Source organism: Nicotiana tomentosiformis, chromosome 2, assembly GCF_000390325.3.
Source record: "Nicotiana tomentosiformis chromosome 2, ASM39032v3, whole genome shotgun sequence".
NCBI lineage: Eukaryota > Viridiplantae > Streptophyta > Magnoliopsida > Solanales > Solanaceae > Nicotiana > Nicotiana tomentosiformis.
The window spans coordinates 39,146,796-39,174,001 of record NC_090813.1 but is presented as its reverse complement, the minus strand read 5'-3'; the positions used below and the strand labels follow the sequence as shown (position 1 = coordinate 39,174,001).

Below are 27,206 nucleotides of genomic sequence, written 5' to 3'. Positions count from 1 at the left end.
TTATTAGTCTTGGACTTTCTTAATTAGATAAAACTTAAATGATCTTCATTGGTAATATACAATTGACTATACATCACATAGATTATTTGCTACAGATGAACTAAATTGATGAATTAAACCAAATGTAGTTTATTTATTGGCGATCATACAATAAAGTTCCTTTGCTGTTCAGTAGTGTATTACAGTCTGCAGCAACATTTTCCTCCTTGATATATAGTACATCATATATAAGTGTAACGGATATATTCTAGTTAACCATTCTAATATAACCAATCTACAAAACATCATATATATACCCGGTTTATCTACGCTATCATTTGTCTAACAATTGATATACTATACTATGTCTATGTGGTAATCTTTCTTGTAATGTATGTTTCCAGATGACATCCCGAGTACTAACAGAAAGGGACTGATTAAACTAATCAACCATTCTACCTTTGTAGATCATGATGCTACAGATACGGAGCCAGAATTTTAACTTTATGAGTTTTAAATTTTATAACGACTTCAAGACTGATAAATGGATTCTAAATTTAATATTTGTATATATTTAATGAATTTTTTAAACACAAATACATTAGTTGATCAGCAAAAGTTATTGAGTTCAGCCGAACCCGTACTCGGCCTTCTAGCTCCGCCAGTGATGTGCAAGACAGCATGCAGCAAAAACCAGTAGTTGTTAGAGCATTGTCGAGCTGCAGTTAAGCTGTTTCTCTTTTTTTTTGTGAAGAAAATATTTAAGTATTAATCACCATGACAAAAATACCTTTCAAAAATACAATACGGGAGTTTTGCCTTTTTTGAGTCTACCTTTCAATTTTGTACTCGTTCAATCAATTAAATTTGTCTGCAAAAAAATTATTCAATTATTTTCAAAAACGAAACCTATTTTGCCTACTAGGCTAACAGAGGTCAAACTTTAAAGAATGATACCTAAAATGTCATCCGGTGCAAATAATGCAAAGGATACAACACTACCTTAGACACTGTAGATGCTGCTGCTACTTCGGGCAAGTGCACAAATAGTCATTTTCAGGGATGATATTTAGAGACTAATCAATACTTATTTTTATTTTGAAATTTTAAACAAAACGTCTTAACTTCACGACAATTCAGGACCTTTTTGTCCTGAAAAAATTGAATTGAAAAACTGAAATTCAGGATACACTGGTTAATTCCTAAATAGCAGCCATCTAGAGTGGCCACCTGGTGTCATTTCTACTGCTACTTCCATGGGGCTGTTGGCTACTATGTAAACAAGGAGAATAGAGCTAAACAGGGTAATAAGGTGGGAGTTGGGCCAGCCGGATTCACAATATATAAATGATACGTTGATTTTATATATATATATATATATATATATATATATATATATATATATATATATATATATATATTAGCTATATTAAAATGGTTTGGTGCACGGCTATTTAGGTTAATTCTTCTTTATTTTGTTTCCTTCTATTTACATCATAATTTATTGGACTTGGTACAGTTTGGAATCAGATGATCCAGCCCATATGTACCACGTAAGAATCCAGCCCAACTTAATTTATTTTCTTGTAAAGAAATGTTGTATAGCATTTCATAGGGGAAGTGCACAGTTAGCCACTAATTAGAGATGTCTTTACTCTTTAGCCAGTGCTTAATAAATTTGTACTCATCCGGACGAAAATACCCTTGTGCTAGACATGGGTGATGTGTAAATATTAAGGACATGATGTCCTTAACTTCGTGAATGCTGTGTAAATATCAAGGACAAAGCGTTATGTATTTGCACCTTCCGTTGTTAAACTTTAGAACCTCATGTCCTTAACTTCATATGTGCACTGTAAATGTTAAGGACTTAGTGTCCTTAACTTTATGAGTGTTGTGTAAATATTAAGGACATTGTGTCCTTAACTTCATGAATGTTGTGTAAATATTAAGGACAAAGTGTCATGTATTTGCACCTTCCGTTGTTAAACTTTAAGAAATCATGTCATTAACTTTATATGTGCAATGTAAATATTAAGGACATGGCGTCCTTAACTTCATGTGTGCAGTGTAAATGTTAAGGACACTATGTCCTTAATATTTACACAACACTCATGAAGAAAGGATAACAACGTCTTTTCGTATTAATTTTAATAGAGTAGTGGCTATTTTTGATCCACATTAAAAATACTGAATAAAAACTAAATAACATGTTAAAAAAGTGACTACCATTTCATATCCTTTCTGGATAGCCATTTTTATATCAGGGAACATAACCCGATTTCTCTAACTCCTCCGCGCTGAACCTTCACTAGTGTTCATGAAATATTCATGGGCTTGGCATTAAAGCCATTAACTCACTTCATGGGAAAACAGCAAGATAAATGATATATTGGTGAGCGTGCCTGAGTGGTTATCGGGCATGACTAGAAATCATGTGGGCTTTGCCCGCGCAGGTTCGAATCCTGCCGCTCACGGTTTTATTCCTTTATTTTTCCAAACATCTTCTCCTTAACCAGTCAAAAAAATTTAGTGCAAAAACGCTAGAAGGAGGGCTTGAACCTCCGACCTTGTGGTTAACAGCCACACGCTCTAACCAACTGAGCTATTCCAGCTGTTTGGTTTGTTTTGTGACATTATTATATATATCAATATAGGAAGATTACATTATTCTACAGTAAAATAAAAGTGGTGACAGCAATATGCCTATTACTGTACTGTTTTCGTCTCAATAACCTGTGAACACGATAGTCGGAAAGTACGAATATCAATTTTGCCTGCTCTACTCTTTATGAGTTGATGACTGGTCTTCACCCTTATAGAAGCTCGATGTTATTATGTGAGCCTAACAATGTCCAAAGACAGGGACGAAGCCACCTTTTGCTAAGGTCGTACAAATATTACGAAAAAGTATACTGTTTATATAAATAAAATATTAATTTTAGATGTATATAACATATACTGAACACTTTTTATCGAAAAATTTCTTTCAAGGTTTGAACACCCTTTGGAAAAATTTCTAACTTTCGCCGGTCGTAATAGTAAGGTACGGTTACTATTTATTACATTAAGAAGAACGAAAAAAAAGAATGTTTCCTCTTTACACATCTTCCCATACTTATATAAGGTTCGAGAGAGTTTTTAGCCAAAATTGTCCCTTATATTTGGGGGTAAGTCTAACTTTGTCCTTTATCTATTGTCCTGAGCACTTATTGTCTTTTAAGTTTGCTAAACTTGAGCAGGTTTAGTCCACTTAACAAAAGACCCAAACTGGTGGGTAAAAAAACTTGCAGTACTCAAATTTTGCAGAACCGATGTAATGAACCTAAACCTATTTAATAGGCCGGGTTGACTCGGTTCCGGACCGGCCTAGACCGGTAGTAAATCGAACCGGCCCGAACTGGTGGAAGGGGGCCGGGTAGGGCTGGGTTTGGGGGGTTTGGGGGTTAGTCAGTATATAATTTTTTTACCGGTTAATCGGACCGGTCAAACTCGGTCAATGAAAATTACTGTTGAACCGGTTAATCGGACCGGCCCGGTTGAGAAAAATAATGACCGGTTGCCAAGTTTTTAAAATCGGGCTTAACTAGTCTGAGCCCATCCGATGAAAAATTGAATCGGAACGGTTTCGGGCCTAAGGGCCCAGCTCGGCCCACCCATTTATCACCTTTAAGATTGTGGAAACAAATGTGATAATTTTAAAAAAAATTAAAAAAATAGTCGTTGAACCGGGTCGGGCCGATCCGGTTAATTGGTTCAAAAGTAACTTTCATTGACCGAGTTTGACCGATCCGGTTAACCGGTAAAAAAATATATACGGACCAACCCCCTAACCCAGCCCTACCCGATCCCCTTCCACCGGGCCAGTCCGGAACCGGGTCAACCCGGCTCGTTAAACAGGTTTAGATTCACTACATCGATTCTGCAAAATTTGAGTAGTTAAAGTTTTTTTACCTACCAGTTTGGGTCTTTTGTTAAGTGGACTAAACCTGCTCAAGTTTGGCAAACTTAAAGGACAATAAATACTTAGCACAATAGATAAAGAATAAAGTTAAACTTAACTAAGGGACAATTTTAGCTAAAAACTAGGTTCTAGATACTTTGATTAAGTTAGAATGACAAAATGAATTAACAGTCTCCACTCTCGAGTGTCCAAGCAGATTAAAGACAATACCATATATAGTAACACTAATTCAACGGTATCTCAAATTTGCGTGGTAACTGGCAAATGATCAGTAATTTCTATTATTTAGAAGTGGGAGTTTGAGGGTACGAACATGGCATTCCTGAACTGTCCAAAACGAAGTGTGAATAGTACTCTATGTTTGGCCCATAGTTGTTGGTGAAGTAACACGTGTCTGCACTTTTCCTTTACCTTACCACGTGTAATTCATTTCAAATGCTCCTCTGTTTCAATTTGCAGAGTGCAGACAGATTACAACTCCTCTAATTTTCTCTCCTTCGCACACTCTGCAAGTTTAGTGAGTTTTACAATTCGTCTGGGCTTCTTTTGATCCTTTGTGTTTGAGATTTCTCCTCTGTCTATGTTCATATTTCTTTCATAAATTCTGTCTTTTTGTGATTTTTCATTCTGCTTGCCTCAATTTTCTAGCGTCTATTGTGTTTATTAAGTTTTATAAATTTTCTCCCCTGTTTCTTTTTCTTGTGTTGTGTTCTGGATTTCATTTCTAGATTTCTTTGAAAGTTTTGTCTATTTTTGTTCGATGTTGGTTTCTCTATTCTTTTGAATAATTTCTTGCTAGATTTTCTACATTCATGTCTGGTATTTCTATCTCATTTGATATGCATGTCTTCCTTACTTCTGCTTTTGGCCATGAATTCTTGATTCATTTCAAAATTTCTATTGTGGTTCCCCTTTGTATGTGGATTTGCTGATTTTTGTTCTCTGTTTCTTCTTGATGAGCATTTAGATGTTCGATTTTATTTTTTGACAAGATTATTGATTTACAATTTTCACTCTCTCTCAAAGTATCTTTGCCTTTCGCTTTGTTTTTCTTTTTAATACTCCTACAGAGTATGTGATTTTGGATATTTGTTTGTTTCTCCTCTTTCTTCATGTATGTAGTTATTTTTAAGAACTCTTCTACAGAAGCACTGAATTGCCATCAGGAATAAATAGTAGTAACAAAAATGGAAGAACTTTGATGCAGCAAAAGTGTTTGACAATAAACCTGAAACAATTGAACAAGTTTTTATTCCTTTTTTTTCCAGTTGTTCTATTACATAAACATACTATCATTTAGCAACTCAAAACAACAACAACAATTAGTGAGATCCCACAAATGGGGTCTGGGGAGGTAGTGTGTACGCAGACCTTACCCCTGGTAGACCCTCGGCACAAGAAGGATCATTTAGCAACTCCAAATGTACATTACTTCTACTAGACAAAATTACTGAACAATATCTTATGTATTATATACTATTTAGTTAATTCACTATAAATAAAAAAAGCTAATTACTGACTCGGTTCAGAACAACTTTTGCTAGCAGGTAACTAAATGGGAGTTGACAAGACAATACGACCCATTAAAATATAAGTTACCCATACATGGATTCGGTTAGATGAAACCATCCCAAAGGGTCAGGACAAGAGCTTGCGGAAGAAGATCTACAAGTGTTAACACAAGTGTTAAGAAGTCAATTTTTGCTCCATGCTGGTTCCAATTTCGTATTTTATATGCAGGTACTTTGTGATAACAATGGGATATATTTGAACATGAATATGTGTCCAATGATATAAAAATATGGGTTTGAGTAGAATTGACATGTAACCCGTGGCGGACGCACATGGTGGCAAGCGGGTTCAACCGAACCCGCTTCATCAAAAATAATACTGTGTATATGTATAAATTAGGATTAAAGCTGCGTAAATTTTGTATAAATATTTTATTTGAACCCACTTAACAACTACTATTTTACAACTAAAGTTATGTACTTCTAATATTGAACCCGCTTGCACAAAATTCTGGGTCCGCCACTGCATGTAACCACATAGTTTAAAGGAGCAATGCTCTCGACTTCTAAAGTAACCAAATTCCCAAGCTTTCTAGATTAGTTATGAACTCTTGCAAGGCATGTGAACTTGATTTTGGTAATGTTTTCATGCATGATTATGTAGTTAAAAGAAATTCTTGCTTGAGATTTTAATGAATTAAATAGATTCGTCAAGCCTTTCTTGTGAGCTTATCTCAAAGTTATGATATATACAAATTTATTATAAGCTTAATGATATCATCTAGACATGGGCATCTTTATATGAATGCACATGCTTAATCTTAGCTAGCAACTTTCTGTGATGTTTCATATGTTTTCTGTTTTAGTTTGGTGTAAGTGACATTTTGACCTACATTGATGCAAAATATGAAGTTGTGAAGTCTTACATATTTTGGTATATGTACCACGTGAACTTTTCAAATCCAAATTTACTCGAGTCACAGGGGAGATGGCCCAAAAGTTGCAAAGTGATTGAAGATGTACAATTTTTCTCTCTTTATATTTCTTTCTTGACTCCGTTTTTGGGGTATGAACAAGTAGTTGTATGTTCTGTGATCGGAATTTGGACCCATCGCCTGTATTTTCTCCACTTCGTATAACGATATTGCTTATCCATTTGGCCTGAATCAAACTTGGATAAGAATAGCTTGCACAAGACTTTGCTTTTTTCAGGTATTAATATCTATAGAAGGGAAAGAACATGTGATGAACAAAAAGAGCAAGAGCCATCAAGAGGGGCTTGGAACTTTTAGAGAGAGTAAAGTGGTAGCTTCATGAGAATCCTGTGTTGAAATAGATTTTCGACTTGACATTTCTGAAAACTAGTTGTTTCCATCTTCCTTTGATTTTTGCTAAGGGAGTTGCATCTTAGTCCACCTAGGGAGTAGCGGATGATAAATTGATCACATTACTGAAGGATAAACTTGGGATAAGAAAACTCTAATGCTACTTGATGCCTTTTACAATGTATCTGCTAGCCGATTTTTTGAGTCCTTTATATATAACTTGGCAGCTTATGATGCTCCATTGTTGGCAAGATTATTGTTCATATCGTCCAGATTCCACAGACGTCATTATGACCAACAACAAATTTTTCGAGTATTATAAATAGATACTTTTTACCTGTTAATGAGAACTCTAATTTTTTTGCTGATTAATTATAGAAGAGGCAAACGTGTAATAATTTAGTACCTACAATTCAATCAAGTTAGTTTTACCTTATTGTGTGATTAGTTATATCTATTTTATATGTGAAATATAGCTGGGCAATTTTTAATGTACTTATCCTATTTATTTGAAAACATCCTCATAAGTTTAGCTATTTTTATAGGAGTTTCCTCTATACTTCGCTATGGCATAAACTGCAATTCGCCTTGGATTGTTCAATAATATTTTGATTTGATTTCTCATTTCATCAAATAAATCTTTGTGCTAATAGATACTATGTTTGTCTTAAGGGTTTAGAGTTCTTACGAACTCCTTTGAGATGAAAAAACCTTTTGTTTATTTTTTAATTAGCAGTTATGATTTCCTTGCTTGCTTACTCAGTAGTTATTAATGTCAAGTATCACTTGATTACACATATTACAGTTTGTTATGATGATTGGTTCTTTTACATGGTAGCATGAGTTATTAATGAGCAAACATAGTTCTTTCGTATTAACTGTCCTGCCATGTTATGTCGAAGAGATTATCATTTGCAATTATATCTTGCAACATAAATAAGAGACAGTTCTTTTGTTGCTTGATGCTCGGGACAGGACAACAGTGTTATATTTTCTTGTGAAAAAATAATATTTTACCTATTTGTTTTTCACTTAGCAGAGATTCGTGAAGGCTGCGAGGTGGTTACAATATCATATGAGGAAGCTAAGAAAAAGTCAAAGATAATTGTAAGCTCCATAGAAGCTGAAAACTGACATGAAATTCACATATGTTGCTACCTGCCATAATTATGAGAATCAAAAGAGAAGATGTACAACTGCTATTTTAGACATAATGGTCAGGTAGGTTTCTGGTTTTTCAAAAGGAACAGGTAAAATATCCAAGAAGTTGAATTCTTCTCTACTCAAATGGATTTAAATGATTTTGGTGAAATCTGCTTCCTGTGTAACATGTGCAGCAATTCCTCTCTCCGTGTGGCATATATTAAATGCTGAGTTTAATTGATTTTCAGTACAGCGGGCAAAGGATGAACCACACCACATTAATTGTTCTAGAATTGCCATTCGTCTAATTGCTCTTTGTGATGCAACGCACCATGGAAAAGAAACGACGACACATACAATGCTCAAGAATCCTTTCAACTGGCATTCTGTTGCTGGTATCAAGCGGTGATCCTACTGCTACTATTCCCCAACTGAGTTCTTTATAATTCAAAATGGTGATGATATGTAGAAACTAAAGAATATAGAAATGCATTCTCTTGCAAACAATTGGTGACGAGCATTCAGTAAACTAATGAGTCCAAAGTGCAAGAGAAGCCAAGTGTAATCCACTATGTTACTTAGTTTGCTCTTTGCTGTTGTGAATTTTTTTTACTGCATATAAAAGTTGAACAAGCAAGAAGAATATACCAGCTTTCTGGATAAGAAGTGGGCATTGACTGAGGCAACAAACTTTATAAGGAATTTGGAGAATCTATCTGAAATGTAGTCTCTATATTTCAACCTGTCCAGCATTCATTATTTTGGTAAAACTCAAGTTTGTGCAGAGATTCCACAATGATGGTATACACCAACTACTTATGTTACTTTAACCAAGTTTTTTTTTTTTTATTGTGTATGTGTAATCTTAATTCTTAGGGATTATCCACAAACTTTACTAAGAGGTAAGAAGGCATATCTATTGTAGAGTTCAATAATCGAATATGGCTTCCACTAATGTTTGGCCCGTGATTACACGGGCAACACCTTCTAGTAGTAGTATATATTGGCAAACTGATCAAAAGAAAAATAAGTGCAAAGGTAAATACAAGATAATGTGATATCTTTGTATTTTTGGGTGGTAAAATCCATACTTTTGGAGGAAAGAGACATTAGAAGATTTCATCATTATAAAGCCTAGCTATACGTAAGTTTTTTCAAACGAGGAAATGTATGCAGTCTTATAGATAACTAGAGATATTAAATTGTATGAGAGTAAATGGAGAACTACGATAGGGCGAGGAGAGTGCGTATATATCATTACTAAAAAAAACGGGGAAAATCGACCGATTGGTGACGGTCGTTAATCGTAAGGTCGGTAGAGCTAACATGTAATGACCCAATCGGTCATTTTAACTTTCGAAACTCCGTTCCCTAAAATAAAACTTCCCGTATGTGTTTTTAATGATTTATGACTTGCAGGGATGATTGGTTCGGGATTTGGAAGTGTTCGGGTTGAAATCGGAACACTTGGTTCCTTAAGTTAGCCTTAAAAGGCCAAGTTTGATTTCGGTCAACATTTTGAGAAAACGATCCCAGAATCGGGATTTGACGGTTCCAATAGGTTCGTATGATGATTTCAGACCTGGGCGTATGTTCGAATCGGGTTTTGGATAACCCGGAAACGTTTTGGCGCTTAATAATGAAAATCAACTATTTGAAGGTTTAAAGTTCTTTAAATTTGGTTTGGAGTAGGTTTTTGAGTAATTGAAGTCCGTTTGAAATTTCGACTTTGGGAATAGTTCCGTATAGTGATTTAAGACTTGCACGCAAAAATTCGTGTCATTCCAAGTATTTTAAGTATGTTTCGGCGCATTGAAAGTAAATTGAAAAACTTGAAGTTCTTAAGTTTGAATCAATTTGGTTTGGGGTATGATTCATAGATTTGATGTTCTTTTACACGTTCCGTGAGTTCGAGCGAGTTCGTTTTACGATTTCAAACTTATTGGTATGTTCGGGCGGGGGTACCGGGGACCCTCCGAGTGTCAATATTTCGGACGAGGCTCGGACCAAGTTGGAAATTGGGAGCCAGAACTGAAGCTCCCAGCTACTGTCAGAATCGCACTTGCGCTTGGGCAGCCGCAGGTACGACATTCGCAGGTGCGGCAGAAGCTCGCAGGAGCGACACTCGCAGATGCGAGATTTATTAACAGAAACGAAGAGGGAAGGGGAGGCCTGCCATCGCAGGTGCGGAATCTCGAGCACACCTGCGAACGCGCAGGTGCGAGAAGAAGAGCGCAGATGCGGAGCTGGGCAGTCAAGTAAGCTCGCACCTGAGAGGCTTTTCCGCAGGTGCGAAATCCCTGCTTGGCAGAATGTGTTAAAATCGGGGCTCAGACATTTTGAGCTCATTTTTCCTCCATTTCGGGGCGATTTAGAGCTTTTGAGAGGGGGATTTTAACTAGCAATTGGAATGTAAGTTAATTCCACACCCCTTGAGTTAAATATATAGATTATAGGTAGATTATAACTAGTAAATCTTAGAAATCAAAGATTTAGATGAAAAACCTAGATTTTATAAAAACGAGATTTTAACCACGAAAATGGTTATGAAATTAGATAGAAATTATATATTTGATTTCTTGAGATTATGGGTAACGTTTTCATCGAAAATATTTCGGAATCCGGGGGTAAATTTTAGGAATTTTACTGTTTTAGTTAGAGTAATTTAATTAATAGCCTAAATTCAAATTATTGAACATGTATTAATTATTTTGTATAATATTTAGATAGCTTCGGAATTTTCGACACCGAATTGTGAACTTAACGCGACGTGGTAATCGAAAAGTGGACTTTGAGACAAGGTAAGTCTCTTGTCTAATATTGTGAGGGAAAAATTACCCCATAAGTAATTAAACTAATAATTATTGCTAATTGTGGGGGCTACGTACGCACGAGGTGACGAGAGTCCGTACGTAGCAACTATTAATGCTAAAGTTCGGGTAGTTTAGGACTCAAAGCATGAATTACTTGTGTAAATTATATCCGTTATTTAATTAAATTATTTGGTATATATTGTGAATTATTAGGAAAAAATATTAAAAGATAAAAATCTCATATGCTTAATTTTCTGTTTAAATTAATTAATTATTAAAAGAAATTGTTCATCCTCTCGAATTGATCTTTTAATGAATATACTCTCCTTCCGGAGGTACATAAGAAAATGTCCTCCTTTCTTGTGGAGCGGGTCGAACGCCTCGGTATGATAGATGCATCTATGGATCGTGTCGCACGTCCCTGTACACGACACTCTAGATCGGGCCGTACGACCTCGGCAGAAATCGTGCCTAATAATAATAATAATTACTCGATACTTTGCTATTTTAATTGCAGCTTGTGAATTTAATTAATAGATGGAGAATTATTGCATTTGAAGAAATTTAATTGATAAATTAGAAATTATTGAAATTGAAAGAATTAATTATCTCTGCTTGTTAAGGAAATTATTGTTGTTCCTATAAATGAGGCTAATTGATAAATTAAAAATTTATTGGGATTGAAGGAATTAAATTATTTCTGCTGGTTAAAGAAAATCATTGTAAATTTTATAAATCATGTTGATCTAGATATTGCTATCTTTATTTCATTTATTATTATTGACTCTTAGTGAGTGTCAAAGTCGGCCATCTCGTCTCTACCTCTTCGAGATTAGGCTTGATACTTATTAGGTACACGTTGTTACACCTCTTTTTTCCCGTAACCCTTATTACGAGGTTGAGTTAGAAGAGTGTTTCCAATTGAAGTGACACTTTGAAAAGGGATTATTTATTATTTAGAGTCGCCACTTAGAATTGAGTTTTGGTGTTCCAAATTACCTTTCATTGAATCCCTTATCAAAAGAAAGATTTGACTCCTAATTTATGGTCTACGAAAATAGAAGACTGAGTAAGGAATTCTGTTGATCGAGGGGAAGGTGTAAGGCACCCCTCCAGTCGCGTGGTTCTAGCACGATCGCTTTATTGACTAATGTAAGGCTTAAATCAATTTCTATCTATTCTTGTATTTTATTGATTATGGATTATTTATTACCGCCTAATTAATTATTATATTTTTATTAATTGTGTTCACCAAGATGCGGGATGCACACAAGGTACTTCTTTGAAATAGAATGTTAAACCAAGGTACGGAATGTACACATGGTCTAATATTTAAAGTACAGCTAAAAATTTTCTAGCGTTTTAGAATATTTCAAATATTTACTTTTATAGATCTAAGATATTTATTTAATTATTTATTTATTTTACTCTTTCCTTTTTCTTTTGCGACGAGTCTTGTATTAATTTGCGACTCGCCTCACTCCCTCACACAATTGTTATTTTTACTCTTTCTTTCTTTAATTTACTAGACAAATCCCCTTCATATCAGATGACCAATATAAACAGACAAACAATTATGTATTCGAGACAATCATGAACTCAAACAATTAATAACAAGAAAGAAAGACATAAGAACGACTAAACATAATACTGCCCAAGCCGAATTTCTCAGTGTCCATTTCACAAAGTTTGCACTTAATTCAATTTTAATATTTTATCTTAAATAAATAAACTCATTGACCAAATAAATCTCATGAATGAAATAAGGAACAAACAATATAATATTCCTTTAAAATCCTTAACCAAATGAAACAATCAAGTGATTTAACATAAGAAAACAACAAACAGCATTCAACTAAAAATAGTAAAGAAAGGTGAAAATAATGGACCTTTAATAACGTAAAAACTTTCTGACTTTATAAACAAAATGCTCCACACGAATTGTTTGCGTAAAACACAACAAGATTTGAATCAAACTGATAAACCGCATCGGCGACCTCGAAACCGATCGAACTCAACCAACTGAACCTTGGACAAACATCATGGTGTTTCAGTGATTTTGGGATGAGCTTTATGGACATTTTGAGCTGGTTTTAGGTGAGTTTAATGGTGAAAACTGGGGTGGTAAATATGAAGATTGGCAGCTCTTCAATGGCTGCGTTTTCATGGGATTTGGGGATGTTTTAAAAAGGCGAAAGAACTGATTTTGACGTGAGAAATAAAGATGTTTTCATGGCTGAAATTTCTTAACTATTGCTATGGAAAGCTTCAAGCACAGAAGCACACTTTTTCGTTTTCTCTGCCTCCGTTTTCTCTCCTTGTTTTTACGTTTTTTTTTGTTCTTTCTTTTGTGTTTATATATAAATGGAAGGAGATCATGCATTCATAGATATGGGTGTTGATGAGATCATGTGCATGTGATGTTGTGTGTGGGGTGAGAGACGGGAAAGTTAGGGAGTGTGGGGGGGAGAAACGTGAGGCTGGTGGGGAGTTTTTATGAGGGGAGACGTGAAGAAGAGGGGAAGTGAAGGGGTTAGGAAATAAGCAGACCGTGGGATTAGATTAGGCTAAAAATAGAGATAATGGGATTGGGATAGTTATTAGCAAATATCATATTTTGAGATAAAAATTTGTTAACAAACTTTATCTTTGTGACGTTAACTTCATTTTGCTTATTTTTATTTTTATTTTAAAAGATAAATTAAGATAAGAATATTAACCAACATGTCTTACAATATAGGAAAACTAAATATTTACATGTACTTTAAATGATACTAAGAAAGATTCTATAGCTTACTTATTAAAATTCTAATTAAAAGAAACCATATATATATATATATATATATATATATATATATATATATATATATATATATATATATATATATATATATATTTGAACTATTTTTAGAGATAAAATTTATACTCTAAGAATGTGACTATTTTTGTAGTTTTTTTTTTTTTAAAACAAAACCTTTTAAGAGTAAGATAAAAGTTTAAAATATTAAGATTAAACCTAAAAATAATATTTACACTAAAATAATATATAATTTGGATGTGGTCAAAAATTAGTTGTTCACAGCATGCCCCTCTTTGCTTGGAAACATAAAGAGTTTTCATATAAAGAAAATGAACAATGTGACTGATTTTTGACCTCACTATTATTTAAAAAGGATAAGAAGATAAAAGAAAAAGGTGCGACCGTGCCTTGGTTATAGGTAGCCTACATATGATGGGTTATAAGGGAATCAGGTTACGTGTAGTTCAAGTGAAAAATGATTGATAGAGTATGCTTAGATGGAGAGTCGAGCGAAGTTCCGTCGAGGTTCCGATCCGCGGTTCCTACTATTACATCAAAATAAAAAGAAAATTACATACTCTTGAAATACTACATGACATCTCGAGTCTTGTCTTGATTCTTGATTTGTTTCTCCCATTGACTTTAGATTGAAACTTGATGCTCTCGATGCAGCAGACTATGAAATATTCTCGCAGGCTTGTTTCTTGATCAGATGATAGAAAAATGGATCTTAAGATCCTATGTCTCTGCATGCCTATGTGAAAGCTGGTTTGGCTGGTATTTGAGATCAAGCGTTCCACTTTCTCTGGCGAGAGCTGGAATCTTATTCTTGCACATCCAATCCATACTTTGCATAAAAACCTACCAGCCATCATAAACAAACAAAACAAACAAATATTTTCTGCCCCAGTTTGCACTAGAAATTTTTTGTGAGTTATTGAAACACAATAAAACTATCTTTGCTATTGCAAAATGAAGAATTGAAAAGGAAATGAGATTTTATTTTTTATTTTTATTTTATAATAGGGAATGTCGTACCCTATGTTAACAAGATGGAAGGCAATCAGGGGATGTGTTACCCTTTGTTGGCAATAAGATGAGGCTCATGGCACTCTGAGATGCTACTAGGGAATGTCGTACCCTACGTTGGCAAAAAGTAATGCAGCCAGGGGATGTAGTACCCTGTGTTGGCAATAAGATGAGGCCCGTGGCACTCTGAGATACTACTAGGGAATGTCGTACCCTATGTTGGCAACAAAAAATGCAACCAGGGGATGTAGTACCCTATGTTAGCGATAAGGTGAGGCTCTTGGCACTCTAGGATGCTATTAGGGAATGTCGTACCCTATGTTTGCAATAAGAAATTCACCCAGGGGATGTAGTACCCTGTGTTGGCAATAAGATGAGGCTCGAGGCACTCTGGGGTGCTACTAGGGAATGTCGTACCCTATGTTTCCAATAAGAAATGCAACCAGGGGATGTAGTACCCTATGTTGGCAATAAGGTGAGGCTCTTGGCACTATGGGATACTACTAGGGAATGTCGTACCCTATGTTGACAGAAAGTAATGCAACTAGGGGATGTAGTACCCTGTGTTGGCAATAAGATGAGGCTCGTGGTACTCTGGGATGCTACTAGGGAATGTCGTACCCTATGTTTGCAACAAGAAACGCCACCAGAGAATGTAGTACCATGTGTTGGCAATAAGATGAGGCTCATGGCACTCTAGGAAGCTACTAGGGAATGTCGTACCCTATGTTTGCAACAAGAAATGCAACCAGGGGATGTAGTACCCTGTGTTAGCAATAAGGTGAGGCTCTTGGCACTTTGGGATACTACTAGGGAATGTCGTACCCTATGTTTGCAACAAAAAATGCAATCGGGGGATATAATACCCAATTTTGGCAAAGAGTAATGCAACCAGGGGATGTAGTACCATGTGTTGAAGATAGTGTATTGATTCCCTATAATGAAAATAGAAATAAAATGATTACATGTATATTGGAAGAAAATCAAGGATTTGAGGACTTCACTTGGTGGTGTTCGTCTTTTCACGAATTGTTTCCTAAAATTGTTATGTTCCTGTTCTGAACAAAGAAAGATTCATTAGTTTTAAAATGGTGGTCAGTTTGTGGCCTTGATTTCTTAGGCGACTTGACCTTGCATCCATTACACTTGTTAGAAAAACTGACTCCGTCGATGATTGTACAAATTGCCGGGAGATTCTGTCTTTTCTTTCTGGAGATCTTCTTTCTCAACATCAAAACCTAACCATTTTGCGCCTATCATCATTTGTGTTCATGGTGCAAACAAACTTTCTCCCAAAATAACTTTTAACTAAGTAACTTTTGTTGACCCTTGAAACATTGTTCAATCCTTCAAGATTTTTGTTCGTCAGGAAAAATCACAGATGGCTTTATGCCTTTGCCCATACGGTTTATGCCCAGCAATCTTTGCTTTATATAACGGGAAAACTGTAACCAGTTTTGCGGCCTTTTCTTTGCTTTGCTTTGACAAAATTAGATTGAAAGAGACTCAAAAAAGTAATGCGAAAGAAAATAAGAAGGTGAACTAATAGGTATTACAACTTAATCAAGAAGTGTCCCTTTCAGAGGAAAGAATAAGAAAGGACTTATCTGGAGGAAATATGCTGACTTCAATGAACATAACATGCACTTTGGATTGGATGCCCGATCCATTTGAACCGTCTAATTCTCGAAATCTATTGTAAACTTAACTTTGAAACCGAGTTCTTTGTCTTGACCATGCTTGTGTCGGGATGTATGAAGCCTTAAATCGATCAATGATGCCCTTTGTGGGTTTTCACCAATTGACCTCTCTCATTTGCCTTTCTCTTAACTCATTATTGCCGTATAGTGCCCGTGAAGGTTTTCACTAATAAGACTCTCTCATTTATTTTTTTCTCTCTTCAATGGCTGAGGCATTACCCGTAGTATACTGACTTAGCATTCTCGAAAGTTGATCAGAAGGTCTTAGCAGGGAAAGGTAAAAAGAACTATTCAACTGAATTACAACTTTTGGAACCATTTTGATGGAACAACCATCGAAAATAAAATAAAATCATGCCCCAGTTTCTTTGAATACTGGGAAAATGTGAATTTTTGTTTTGGTGTGACCGAACCCCAGAGTGAGGCTGCCTACGTATCCTTTCGGAATCAGGTCGAACGTAGTTCAATTAACATGAACTTGATTTGATGAAATTTTTTTTTTCTTTTTTAAAGTACATTGGTTCCAAAAGAGGGGAAAACAAAGAAATATAAACAAGGCTTCAAAGGGATAACTAGGGTTGACCAGTGTTTGGGTAGCGAGAATGATAGCCTTTCGTCATCCCAACCTGAAAATGCTAAATATAAGAATGCCCCAACAGAGCCATGTCATACATAGTATCTCTTGACCGCATCTGCGTTGACGGATATATCAGTCACCTTTCCTTCTATATCTGCCAAGTGTAGAGCTCCTTTTGACAATACTTTCTTGACGAGGTAAGGACCTTGCCAATTTGGGGCGAACTTTCCGTTTGCTTCTTCTTGGTGCGGAAAGATACGTTTTAAAATAAGTTGTCCTACCTCGAATTGTCTTGGGCGCACTTTTCTATTGTAAGCGCGTGCCATTCTTTGTTGGTATAACTGACCAAAACAAACTACCGCCAAACGCTTTTTATCAATCAAATTCAACTGTTCCAATCGGGACTTCACCCATTCAGTGTCCTCAATCCCGGCTTCAACAATGATTCGGAGAGAGGGAATCTCAATTTCAGCAGGTATGACCGCTTCAGTTCCATAAACCAATAAGTAGGGCGTTGCGCCAACTGATGTACGGACAGTTGTCCGGTATCCCAAAAGAGTAAAAGGCAGTTTCTCGTTCCATTGTCTAGACCCTTGGATTATCTTCCTAAGAATCTTCTTGATGTTCTTATTCGCAGCTTCAACAGCTCCATTAGCTTTGGGACGGTAAGGAGTAGAATTGCGATGCTCAATTTTAAATTGTTCACATACCTCTTTCATCAGATGACTATTCAAATTAGCAGCATTATCTGTAATAATGGTTTTTGGAATACCGAAACGACAGATGATGTTGGAGTGAACAAAGTCTACTACTGCTTTCTTGGTAACTGCTTTCAATGTAATAGCTTCCACCCATTTGGTGAAGTAATCAATTGCAACCAAGATGAATCTGTGCCCATTTGAAGCTTTTGGCTCGATTGGGCCAATGACGTCCATTCCCCAAGCAACAAAAGGCCAAGGAGCCGACATAGGATACAACTCTGAAGGTGGCGAGTGGATCTGACACTGGTGGCACTTGCAAACAAAACGAAAGCAATCTCGTTCCATAGTAAGCCAATAATATCCTGCTCGAAGGATTTTCTTTGCTAGAACATATCCATTCGTGTGCGGACCACAAACTCCCGAATGCACCTCATTCATAATCATTTCAGCTTCTTTGGCATCCACACATCTCAACAAATTCAAATCCAGAGTTCTTTTGTATAAGATTTCCCCACTCAAAAAGAAACCATTAGAGAGTCTCCTAATAGTTCTCTTTTGATCCTTGTTAGCATGTTTCGGATATTCTCTTGTTTTTAGAAACTGTTTAATATCACGATACCATGGTTCACCATCTGGTTCTACTTCAATTGTATTGCAATAACTATGTTGATACCGAATTTGAATTTCTAATGGGTCAATGTGAGTATAACCCGGATATGGAAGCATTGAGGCTAGGCTGGCCAAGGCATCAGCTAATTCATTGTGAAACCTAGGAATGTACCTGAATTCGATGGACTTGAACCTTTTGCTAAGATCCTCCACACATTGTCTATATAGAATGAGCTTGATGTCTCGAGTCTCCCAATCACCTTGAGCCTGTCGAATAAGCAAATCTGAATCTCCCATCACCAACAGTTCATGCACATTTAGATTTATTGCCATGTTCAGACCCATGATACAAGCTTCATATTTTGATGTGTTGTTTGTACAGAAAAAATGAAGTCGCGCCGTAGCAGGGTAATGTTGCCCAGTAGGTGATACCAGAATTGTCCTAATCCCTACGCCTTTGATGTTGACAGCCCCATCAAAGTATAGTTTCCAAATTTGACTGTCATCTTGGACTACTTCTTCAACTAAATTAACCTCTTCATATGGGAAATATGTGTTCAAAGATTCATACTCATCATCAACCGGGTTTTCTTCCAGATGACCAGCCAAAGCTTGTGCCTTCATGGCAGTGCGAGTGACATAAATAATATCAAACTCTGTGAGCAAGATTTGCCACTTTTGCCAATTTGCTTGTTGGCATCGGCTTCTGAAAGATGTACTTCAGGGGATCCATTCGGGATATGAGGTAAGTTGTATAGGCCAAAAGATAATGCCTAAGCTTCTGGGCGACCCAGGTTAAGGCGCAACATGTCCTTTCCAAAAGAGTGTATTTGGCCTCATAAGTGGTGAACGTTTTGCTCAAATAATATATTGCTTGTTCCCTTTTGCCTGTGGCATCATGTTGACCCAGAACACAACCAAAGGAACTATCCATTATTGACAGATATAAAAACAGAGGCCTATCAGGTTCCGGCGGGACCAAAATAGGGGATTTGACAAATATTCCTTGATCTTATCAAAAGCTTCTTGGCACTCATCTGTCCACTTGATAGCGGCGTTCTTTTTCAACAACTTAAAAATAAGCTCACATGTGGTTGTAAGCTGCGAGATGAACCTGCTAATGTAATTCAACCTCCCGAGTAAACTCATGACTTCTGTTTTGTTCTTCGGGGGAGGCATCTCTCGAATGGTCTTTATCTTGGAGGGATCTAAATCAATGCCTCTTCGACTAACTATAAAACCCAAAAGCTTCCTAGAAGGAACTCCAAATGCACATTTGGCTGGATTTAGTTTGATATTGTACCTTCGTAGCCTTTCAAAGAACTTTTTCAAGTCTTGCACATGGTAAGCTTGTGTTCTCGACTTAATGATCACATTATCAACGTACACTTCAATCTCTTTATGCATCATGTCATGGAATATGGTAGTCATGGCTCTCATGTAAGTTGCCCCTGCATTCTTCAAACCGAATGGCATGACCCTATAACAATATTGTTCCCCATGGAGTTGTGAAGGCATTCTTTTCTGCATCTTCTTTATCCATAAAAATTTGGTGATATCCGGCATAACAATCCACAAAAGATTGGATTTCATGTTTAGCACAATTATCAACAAGGATATGAATGTTGGGTAAGGGAAAGTTGTCATTTGGACTTGCTTTGTTTAAATCCCTATAGTCAACACAAACTCTGATTTTCCCATCCTTCTTTGGCACTGGCATAACATTTGCTAACCATGTAGTGTATCATACGACCCTGATCACATTTGCACTTAGTTGCTTCGTGATTTCTTCTTTAATCTTATCACACATGTCTGTCTTAAACTTCCTTTATTTTTGTTGGATTAGTGGAAAATTAGGATGTGTGGGAAGCTTATGGACCACTAGATCGGCACTCAAACCCGGCATGTCATCATACGACCAAGCAAATACATCTCTGTACTCGAACAAAACTTGAATTATGGCATCTCTCGTCTTTTGTTCAGTATGAATGCTTATTTTTGTTTCTCTGGTTTCTTCAGGACTTCCCAGGTTAATTACCTCAGTTTCATTTAAGTTAGGCTTAGGCTTATTCTCAAATTGATACAATTCCCTTTTTATTTCTCTAAAAGCCTCATCTTCGTCATACTCAACTTCTTGATTCATTATTTTGAGATTAGACAGCTTTTTACGATTTGGGCATAATTCCGCGTGCATGTCATGTTTTTAAAGCCAGCATTATCGAAACTGAAAATGATAAGAAATTAACAAAAATTAGGGAAATAAAAAGATAGAATTTTACTACGAAAATGGAACTTCATTTCATTGAATTTGAAAGGATAGAAGGGTTAACATCACAGCAAAGCAATTAAACTAAAATATCTGGATTATAACCCTTAAAATAATCCAAATACAGAAAAAACAACAAAACAGGCTACCAAGATTCCTTCATGATGGGAAGAGGAGTCGCTTCCCAGTTTTTGAGTGAGGTATCTGGACCAATCAGTTGAACACTTGCACGGCTAGGGCCCTCCCCAACTTGAACCATATTGATCTCATAGAACATCTCCTTGAGACCCTGGCAAACTCCGTCAATGTCATCCTGAGTAGAAGGATTTTGGACTTCTTCAAATTGTGGCTTGACAAAAGAGTAGGCAATGTGAGGGATTGGTTTGGACAGATTCCAACCATTCTTTTTGCGGGCCTTGGCTCTGTCTATATCAGCTGATGTCGGTTTAAAGCCCAAGCCAAAGGTATTTTTCTTCGAAAATGGAGCAATGTGGTTCACAATTCCTTGCAGAGAGGATCCCAATCCTTTTCCTGGTTCATAGCCGTTCCTCAACATCAGCGAAGCAACCATCATAGATGTGGCTGAAAGACGGGGATGCAGAATTGGTTTTCCTTCTTCCACTTGGTCCACCTCAATCACCTCAAATGCTTAATATATGATGGATTCACATCCTTCCTTGGCTTCGATATATGGAATGGACGGGTCTTTATAGATGGATGAGTCGTCCTCCCCATGAACAATAATTTCTTGCCTGTCACACTCGAATTTGACCATTTGATATAGGGTGGATGGTACAGCTCTAGCCATATGGATCCACGGCCTTCCCAAAAGAAAATTATAGGAAGTTTCCATATCTAACACTTGAAAGACAATGTTAAAATCAACCGGGCCGATTGTCATGGTGAGTTCGATTTCCCCAATAGTGTCTCTTTTTGAACCATCAAAAGCTCTAATGCTGACATTACTGGTTCGAATTCTATTAGTGTCAATGTTCAGCTGTTGTAAAGTAGAAAGAGGACACACATCTACACTTGAGCCTCCGTCAATCATGACTCCTTTTACGTAGTGCCCTTCACATTTGACCATAAGATGCAAAGCTCTATTGTAGCTAGCCCCTTCCTTAGGCAAATCATCATCGCTGAAAGTAATTCTATTTACTTCAAAGAGTCTTTCAGCCATTTTTTCTAGCTAATTCACCGTTGTCTTTTCTGAGACATATGCCTCGTTCAGAGTTTTGATCAACACACGACGATGCTCTTCTGAATGCAAAAGCAGAGAAAACAAAGATATCTGAGCAGGAGTTTTCCTTAGTTGGTCAATAATTGAGTAGTCTTGCATTTTCATCTTCTTAAGAAATTCATCCGCTTCTTTTTCTGCTACGGGTTCTTTCACTGGCAAGTGACTTTCCTTGGCTTGCTTAGCTTTTCTCAATTCCTCTGGTGAATAACACCTTCCAGAGCGGGTCAAGCCCCCCATTTCACCTGGTTCTTCAACTATCTCTTTTCCTTTGTATGTCATGACAGTCTTGTTATAATTCCAGGGAATAGCTTTTGTGTTTGTCACTAAGAGTTGGGCAATAGGTCGGATCACGACTGGCTCCGTTATATTCCTCAAACCATTATTCGGAATGATCTTTTGAATGCCCCCGGGGATGTAAAGTTTTGGCCCACCCAATTGAACCTCAACCTTTTTTGTGCTTCCAGGAACATAGAGAATTGTTTTTTCAGAACATGCCAAGTTCAAACTAGAACTCGCACCTTTCACAATCAACGGTGCCAATTGCGGCGGGCTCACTATCACTTTTGGTTCTGGCCCTATGGTTCTAACAACCATCTTTGTTTTGCCAGACCGCTTATAATCCCGATCATCACAAATCATCCCAATAAAATATGTATTATCATGAGTTGGGAGCGGATTATTTGTGATATTAGGAGTATCCTCATTGTTTGTTACCATAATTGCCTTTGCTTCAATCAAATTTTCAATGGCTTTCTTTAATGTCCAATAATTTTCGGTACTATGCCCTTGGGTGTTAGAGTGATACTCACATCTTGCATTTGAGTCAAAACCTTTTGAATTTGGATTCACATAACGCGGCATAATAGGTTCAATCAACTTCAACTGCATCAACTTTCGAAATAGGCTTGTATACGATTCTCCAATTGGGGTGAACTCTTTCTTTGGCTCCTGTTCTATCACATATTTTTGTCAGGGACGAGGATTATATGGTGCCTGAAAATTTGGCCGGAGTTGACGCGAGCCTTGTGGAATCGGTGCCCGCCATTGTTGGTGATTGGGAGGCCTAGCATAAGCCTGAGCATTAAACACTGTGTATTGTTGCAGGGGAACTGAGTATCGGGGACCTTGAGGCGGATAATAATGTTGAGGAGAATTGGATTGTCCTTGTTGGAATTGCACGTAAGAAGGAGCTATTCCTCTTTGAACTCCCCCAAACCCAGATGCCATCAGGGATCCTTCCTCCTTCTTTTTTCGATTTCCGAAACTGCCTGACCCGCTTTGCATTGCTTGTGTGGTCGCCTTAAGGGCTGCCTGACTCACAATTTTGCCTGACTTCATGCCATTCTCAACTATTTCACCAATCTTACCAATGGCGGCCAATATGTAATGGATGTAATCAGGATCCTGAGCTTGGAGAAAATAGTCAATCATTTCTGCCTCTTTCATTGGTGGTTTGACCCTAGCAGCCTGCTCTCTCCACTTGATTGCATATTCTCTGAAGCTTTCTGTTGGTTTCTTCTTTATGTTGACGAAAGAGGAGCGGTCTGGCACTATATCAATGTTGTACTGAAACTGTTGGACAAAATCTTGAGCCATGTCATTCCAAACGTGCCAGTGAGAGATGTCTTGATCTATGAACCACTCTGAAGCAATTCCTGTCAAACTTTTCCCAAAATAAGCCATGAGCAATTCTTCTTTGCCTCCTGCTCCCCTTAATTGGTTACAATACCTCTTCAAATGGGCAACGGGATCACCATGCCCCTCATACTTATCAAACTTGGGGGTCTTGAAGCCGGGTGGCAAATGAACATGGGGAAACATGCATAGATCGTTAAAAGAAACACTCTTGTGGCCCCCCAAACCCTGTATGTTTCTCATGGTTTGTTCCAAGCTCTTCATTTTTCTGGTCATTTCCTCTTGTTCCATATTCTTTTTGGGCTTTTCGATCTCAATTGGGAACACGTTATGAGGAGTATACTTGTATAAATATGGAACCTTTAAAGTTAGTTCTGGAGAGTAATGTTGGGCATCATGAGCATCTAGTTGTGGATCATTATTGGACTTTTGAGCAAGAGCCGGTTGAGGGACAGTGAAAGTATGGACAATGGGTATAGTAGGTGAGTCATTTCTGAGGGGTGCGATTGGAGGACGTGGAATGGAGGTACTGGGGATAGTGGGAAGGTTAATGCTCAGACTGAATCCAGGTTGGTACAATGGATTACTTGTTATAGAGATAGGCACTTGAGTGGCAACTGACACATTATGAAGATTATCCGAGGGCCCTATGGGTAGTGAGGGCGGTGCTTGTCCATTCACCCAGGCTTGGTACATCTCTGCCAATTGTTGCTTCAACACTCTTACTTCTTCAACCAGTCCTGAACCTTGTTCAACCAATTATTCATGGACATCATCATTATCTGACTCATTCTCACTGTTGTTTGCCATTCTACTTTTTCCTTTTGATCTCGTGTTGTAAGGGTGAGTCACCAGTTTAAACCACAAACCAACCACCTCTGTTTTACTTTATCTTTAAAAATGACAAACAACAAACGTGTTAGAGTTAGGCATTTTGCAGATATTAATCACACATTATATGTCATGCACCTAATGCCATTTTCATTTCTAAAATGATCTTGGAAGGCTTTATGCTTCATCCCGGCTTATTGATTTATTTCCTCTTGAATTTAACGCTCTTTTTTTATTTATTTATTTTATTTCTTTTAAGATCAATTATGGCTATGATCGAATCCGATGAGGATTGCTTACGTATCATAACGCCGCATGAATCAGACCATTATGTAGTTCAGGGGAGAAATAATAACAATTTTGATTTTTAGATTTTTTTTTAATAAAAAAATAATAATAAAATAAAATAGAACATACTAAAATATTTTTCATTCATTTTCAACCATTTTTATTTTTTTTATATACAATGAGATAAAAGGAAATATATAGAAACTGACTCTACTGACTCTAAAGACATGAACTTGACTGGAATAAAATAAATATTGATAAGAATAACAGACTCCAAATATAAAATTAAAATGCGATAAACGAAAATGAAACTAAAAGCTAATTGATTGCACTAAAACTTTAGTCTTCAATGGTCTTCTTGCTTAAATTGATATCATCAATGATTTGAATCTCTTGGCCTCCATTCTCCCCCCCAAAGTCTCGTACAAATTTTGAAACACTACTGGCAACTGTGGGACTAGAGCATGTGCCTGTTGACCAACTTTCTCATTGTTTAGATGGCGATGATCATCATGAATATATGCTGCTTTTTCTGCCAATCGAAGTACTTGCTCTCTAGCTTGCCCCATATTCACGTGATAGTTCTGCAACCACATCTGGGTAGTGTTGAGGGCGTGCCCCATCTGAGCCTCCCGTCCCTCATATTCTTCAATGCGACGGTTTAACACACCTCTCTCAATCATCCACTGACGCCGCTCTGCCTTGAAATTTGTATGTTGATGACCCTTCTTCTGCCTTTTTATTTCTTCTAATTGTGCATGAAGCTGACCCTTTGAGCGTATCCAGTAGGCCCTTTCTCTTTCAAACTGCTCTTTCTGCTGATCAAACTCCAATTGTTGTTGGTTCGCATCTTCTTCAATGATACTCAAGTCTTCTTGCAGCTTATGTATTTCAGCATTTTTGTTTGCCTCAACTCTTCTAACTAAACCAATTGTGTTTGCCAATTCTTCTTCTAAGCGGGCTGCCTCATTTTTAGCATGTTTTAGATCTTTATCCATGACCCGTAAGGCAAGTTGATAATCTTTCTCAATATTTAAACGAATCTGAGCGACTCCGGCTTGCTGCTGGGCTTGTTGTTTGGTTATGGTCATCTGAGCATGCTCCAATTCCTCTTTCAGCCTTTCTATAGTTCTTTGATCATTTGTCCTCCTGTTCGACCCCTCAGGCCTATCTCCAAATGACGAAGGATCATTAAAACAGGTAATATATTCAGGGATCACCTCTCCACGATCTCGGTCTTCTACCATCTCATTCAACTCCGAGACTTTACTTGCATACCAAATTTTTATAATTTCTTCTTCGTCTTGAGGTTGATCTTTACCAAAATCATAACAGAACTTGCTCATATCTCGTGTTGGTGGCACCTCTTGTAGTCGTGTAAACTGGCGCATTACTCGAAGTGGAGCATAGGGTTGAACACCATCCAATCCTATGAGTACCAAATAAGAATGGTATGCAGACTCACAGATGACCTCTTTAGAGAAAAACCAATCATAATTCCAAGTGATCCGTTTGGCGTACGGAGTAAGAAGTAGTACTTTCCAGGCATCTATCCCTTCTGGTAAGTCACATTCGTCAATTCTTTTCTGGTGATCATAAGTATGATTGGGCCATAGCTCCCTAAAATCAGTGATCGTATGATGACGATAAAAATGCTCCAAAAACCATATCTGTAACAAAATGTTGCAACCATCAAAGTTTCGTGCGCCCAATTTACATCTAGTTAAAGCACGAAAAATGCAAGAAAGAATCATTGGGACCAAAGTATAATCATCCCCTTCTGAAGTCAGAGCCTCAACTACACCTGCCAAGCGGAGGTCAATGCGTCCTTCCCTTTTCGAGAAAACTACGCGCCCAAAAAAGCAACCATAAATACAAACCTTCTGTGAACCTTCCATGTTTCCTTATTTTCCTTTGATTTCAATTTTCCCACATTCCTTTCAAAACTGCATTCTAGGCCATACAAGTGAAACTGAAATCCCAACTTAACCCACTTGCCTCCTAAACCTTCATATTGTCCGTAATTTATGTTCAGGAGCTTCAGAAACTTACCCTCATTAACATTTTTTGGTATTACGGGCCTTTGACGGCGAAGATTGCGGCCCCACCCCTGAAAATGGGCGATTTCCTCCAAGGTCGGAGTCATTTCACAGTCGGTAAAACGGAATACATTATTTTGAGGATCCCAGTGTGGAATTAAAGCTTCGATCATATCCCTCCTGGGCTTGATCGTCATCATGTGAACCAAATGTCCCAAGTACTTCTTTATTTGGTTTCGCTCATATTCCTTAAAGTCTCTCCACCAATCCCACAACAACTGTGGTATCTGATCGACAATCAGAAATCCGGTATCCCTTCTTATCTGGGCTTCTTTTCAGATTTACCTCTTTTCCCACTCATGGTGTACCTGTTTACCCAGACACGAGGTTAGACTTTAATCAAATATATTATTGACACAAAAAATCCGATTTCTTGGGTTTTGACTCTATAAAAATAAAAAATAAAAGCCAAACTGTGGGACTAAAAAAAAATTAATTACATTAGTAAAATAATCATGAAATTAAAAAATAAAAGGCTCAAAATGACTATTTTTTCGTAAAAATAAGTGAACAGAAAAAAACTGGCCTCTTTTGTTAAAACAACCATTTCGCATTTCTAAGGAAGTTTTCAAGGCTATTTCGACAAAAGGACCGGACGCAAGGACAAAACTAGTCAAAAGAGATAAAACTGACAAAATGACTATATTATTATTATTATTTGAAAAAAAAACAATAATAGTCCATAGACACTTTGTT

At 37.1% G+C, this 27,206-nt stretch overlaps 1 protein-coding gene, 1 long non-coding RNA gene and 2 other non-coding genes across 9 annotated transcripts; 2 read left to right on the top strand and 2 right to left on the bottom strand.

Annotated features, from left to right (window-relative positions):
- The first annotated feature begins 2,374 nt into the window (after positions 1-2,374).
- TRNAS-AGA (transfer RNA serine (anticodon AGA)) lies at positions 2,375-2,456 on the top strand. The gene has a single exon. It is a non-coding gene; the product is annotated as a tRNA-Ser (tRNA).
- Positions 2,457-2,520: 64 nt separating this feature from the next.
- TRNAN-GUU (transfer RNA asparagine (anticodon GUU)) lies at positions 2,521-2,594 on the bottom strand. The gene has a single exon. It is a non-coding gene; the product is annotated as a tRNA-Asn (tRNA).
- A 1,525-nt stretch (positions 2,595-4,119) lies between these two features.
- LOC104110960 (uncharacterized) lies at positions 4,120-8,770 on the top strand. Of its 6 annotated transcripts, none has more exons than XR_011413816.1 (2): positions 4,120-4,460; positions 5,491-8,770. It is a non-coding gene; the product is annotated as an uncharacterized lncRNA (long non-coding RNA). The 6 variants fall into 6 exon arrangements; XR_011413817.1 differs by having other exon boundaries at positions 5,488-8,770; XR_011413812.1 differs by having other exon boundaries at positions 4,120-4,501.
- Positions 8,771-24,773: 16,003 nt separating this feature from the next.
- Positions 24,774-25,658, bottom strand: LOC138904647 (uncharacterized). The gene has a single exon (XM_070193154.1). The coding sequence runs from the start codon at positions 25,656-25,658 to the stop codon at positions 24,774-24,776; it is 885 nt and encodes a 294-aa protein (XP_070049255.1).
- Between the last annotated feature and the right edge of the window lie 1,548 nt (positions 25,659-27,206).

What these genes read in the sequence shown, in the direction of transcription:
- LOC138904647 (XM_070193154.1), bottom strand. Translation starts at nt 25,658, where the DNA reads ATGGTAGAAGACCGAGATCGTGGAGAGGTGATCCCTGAATATATTACC.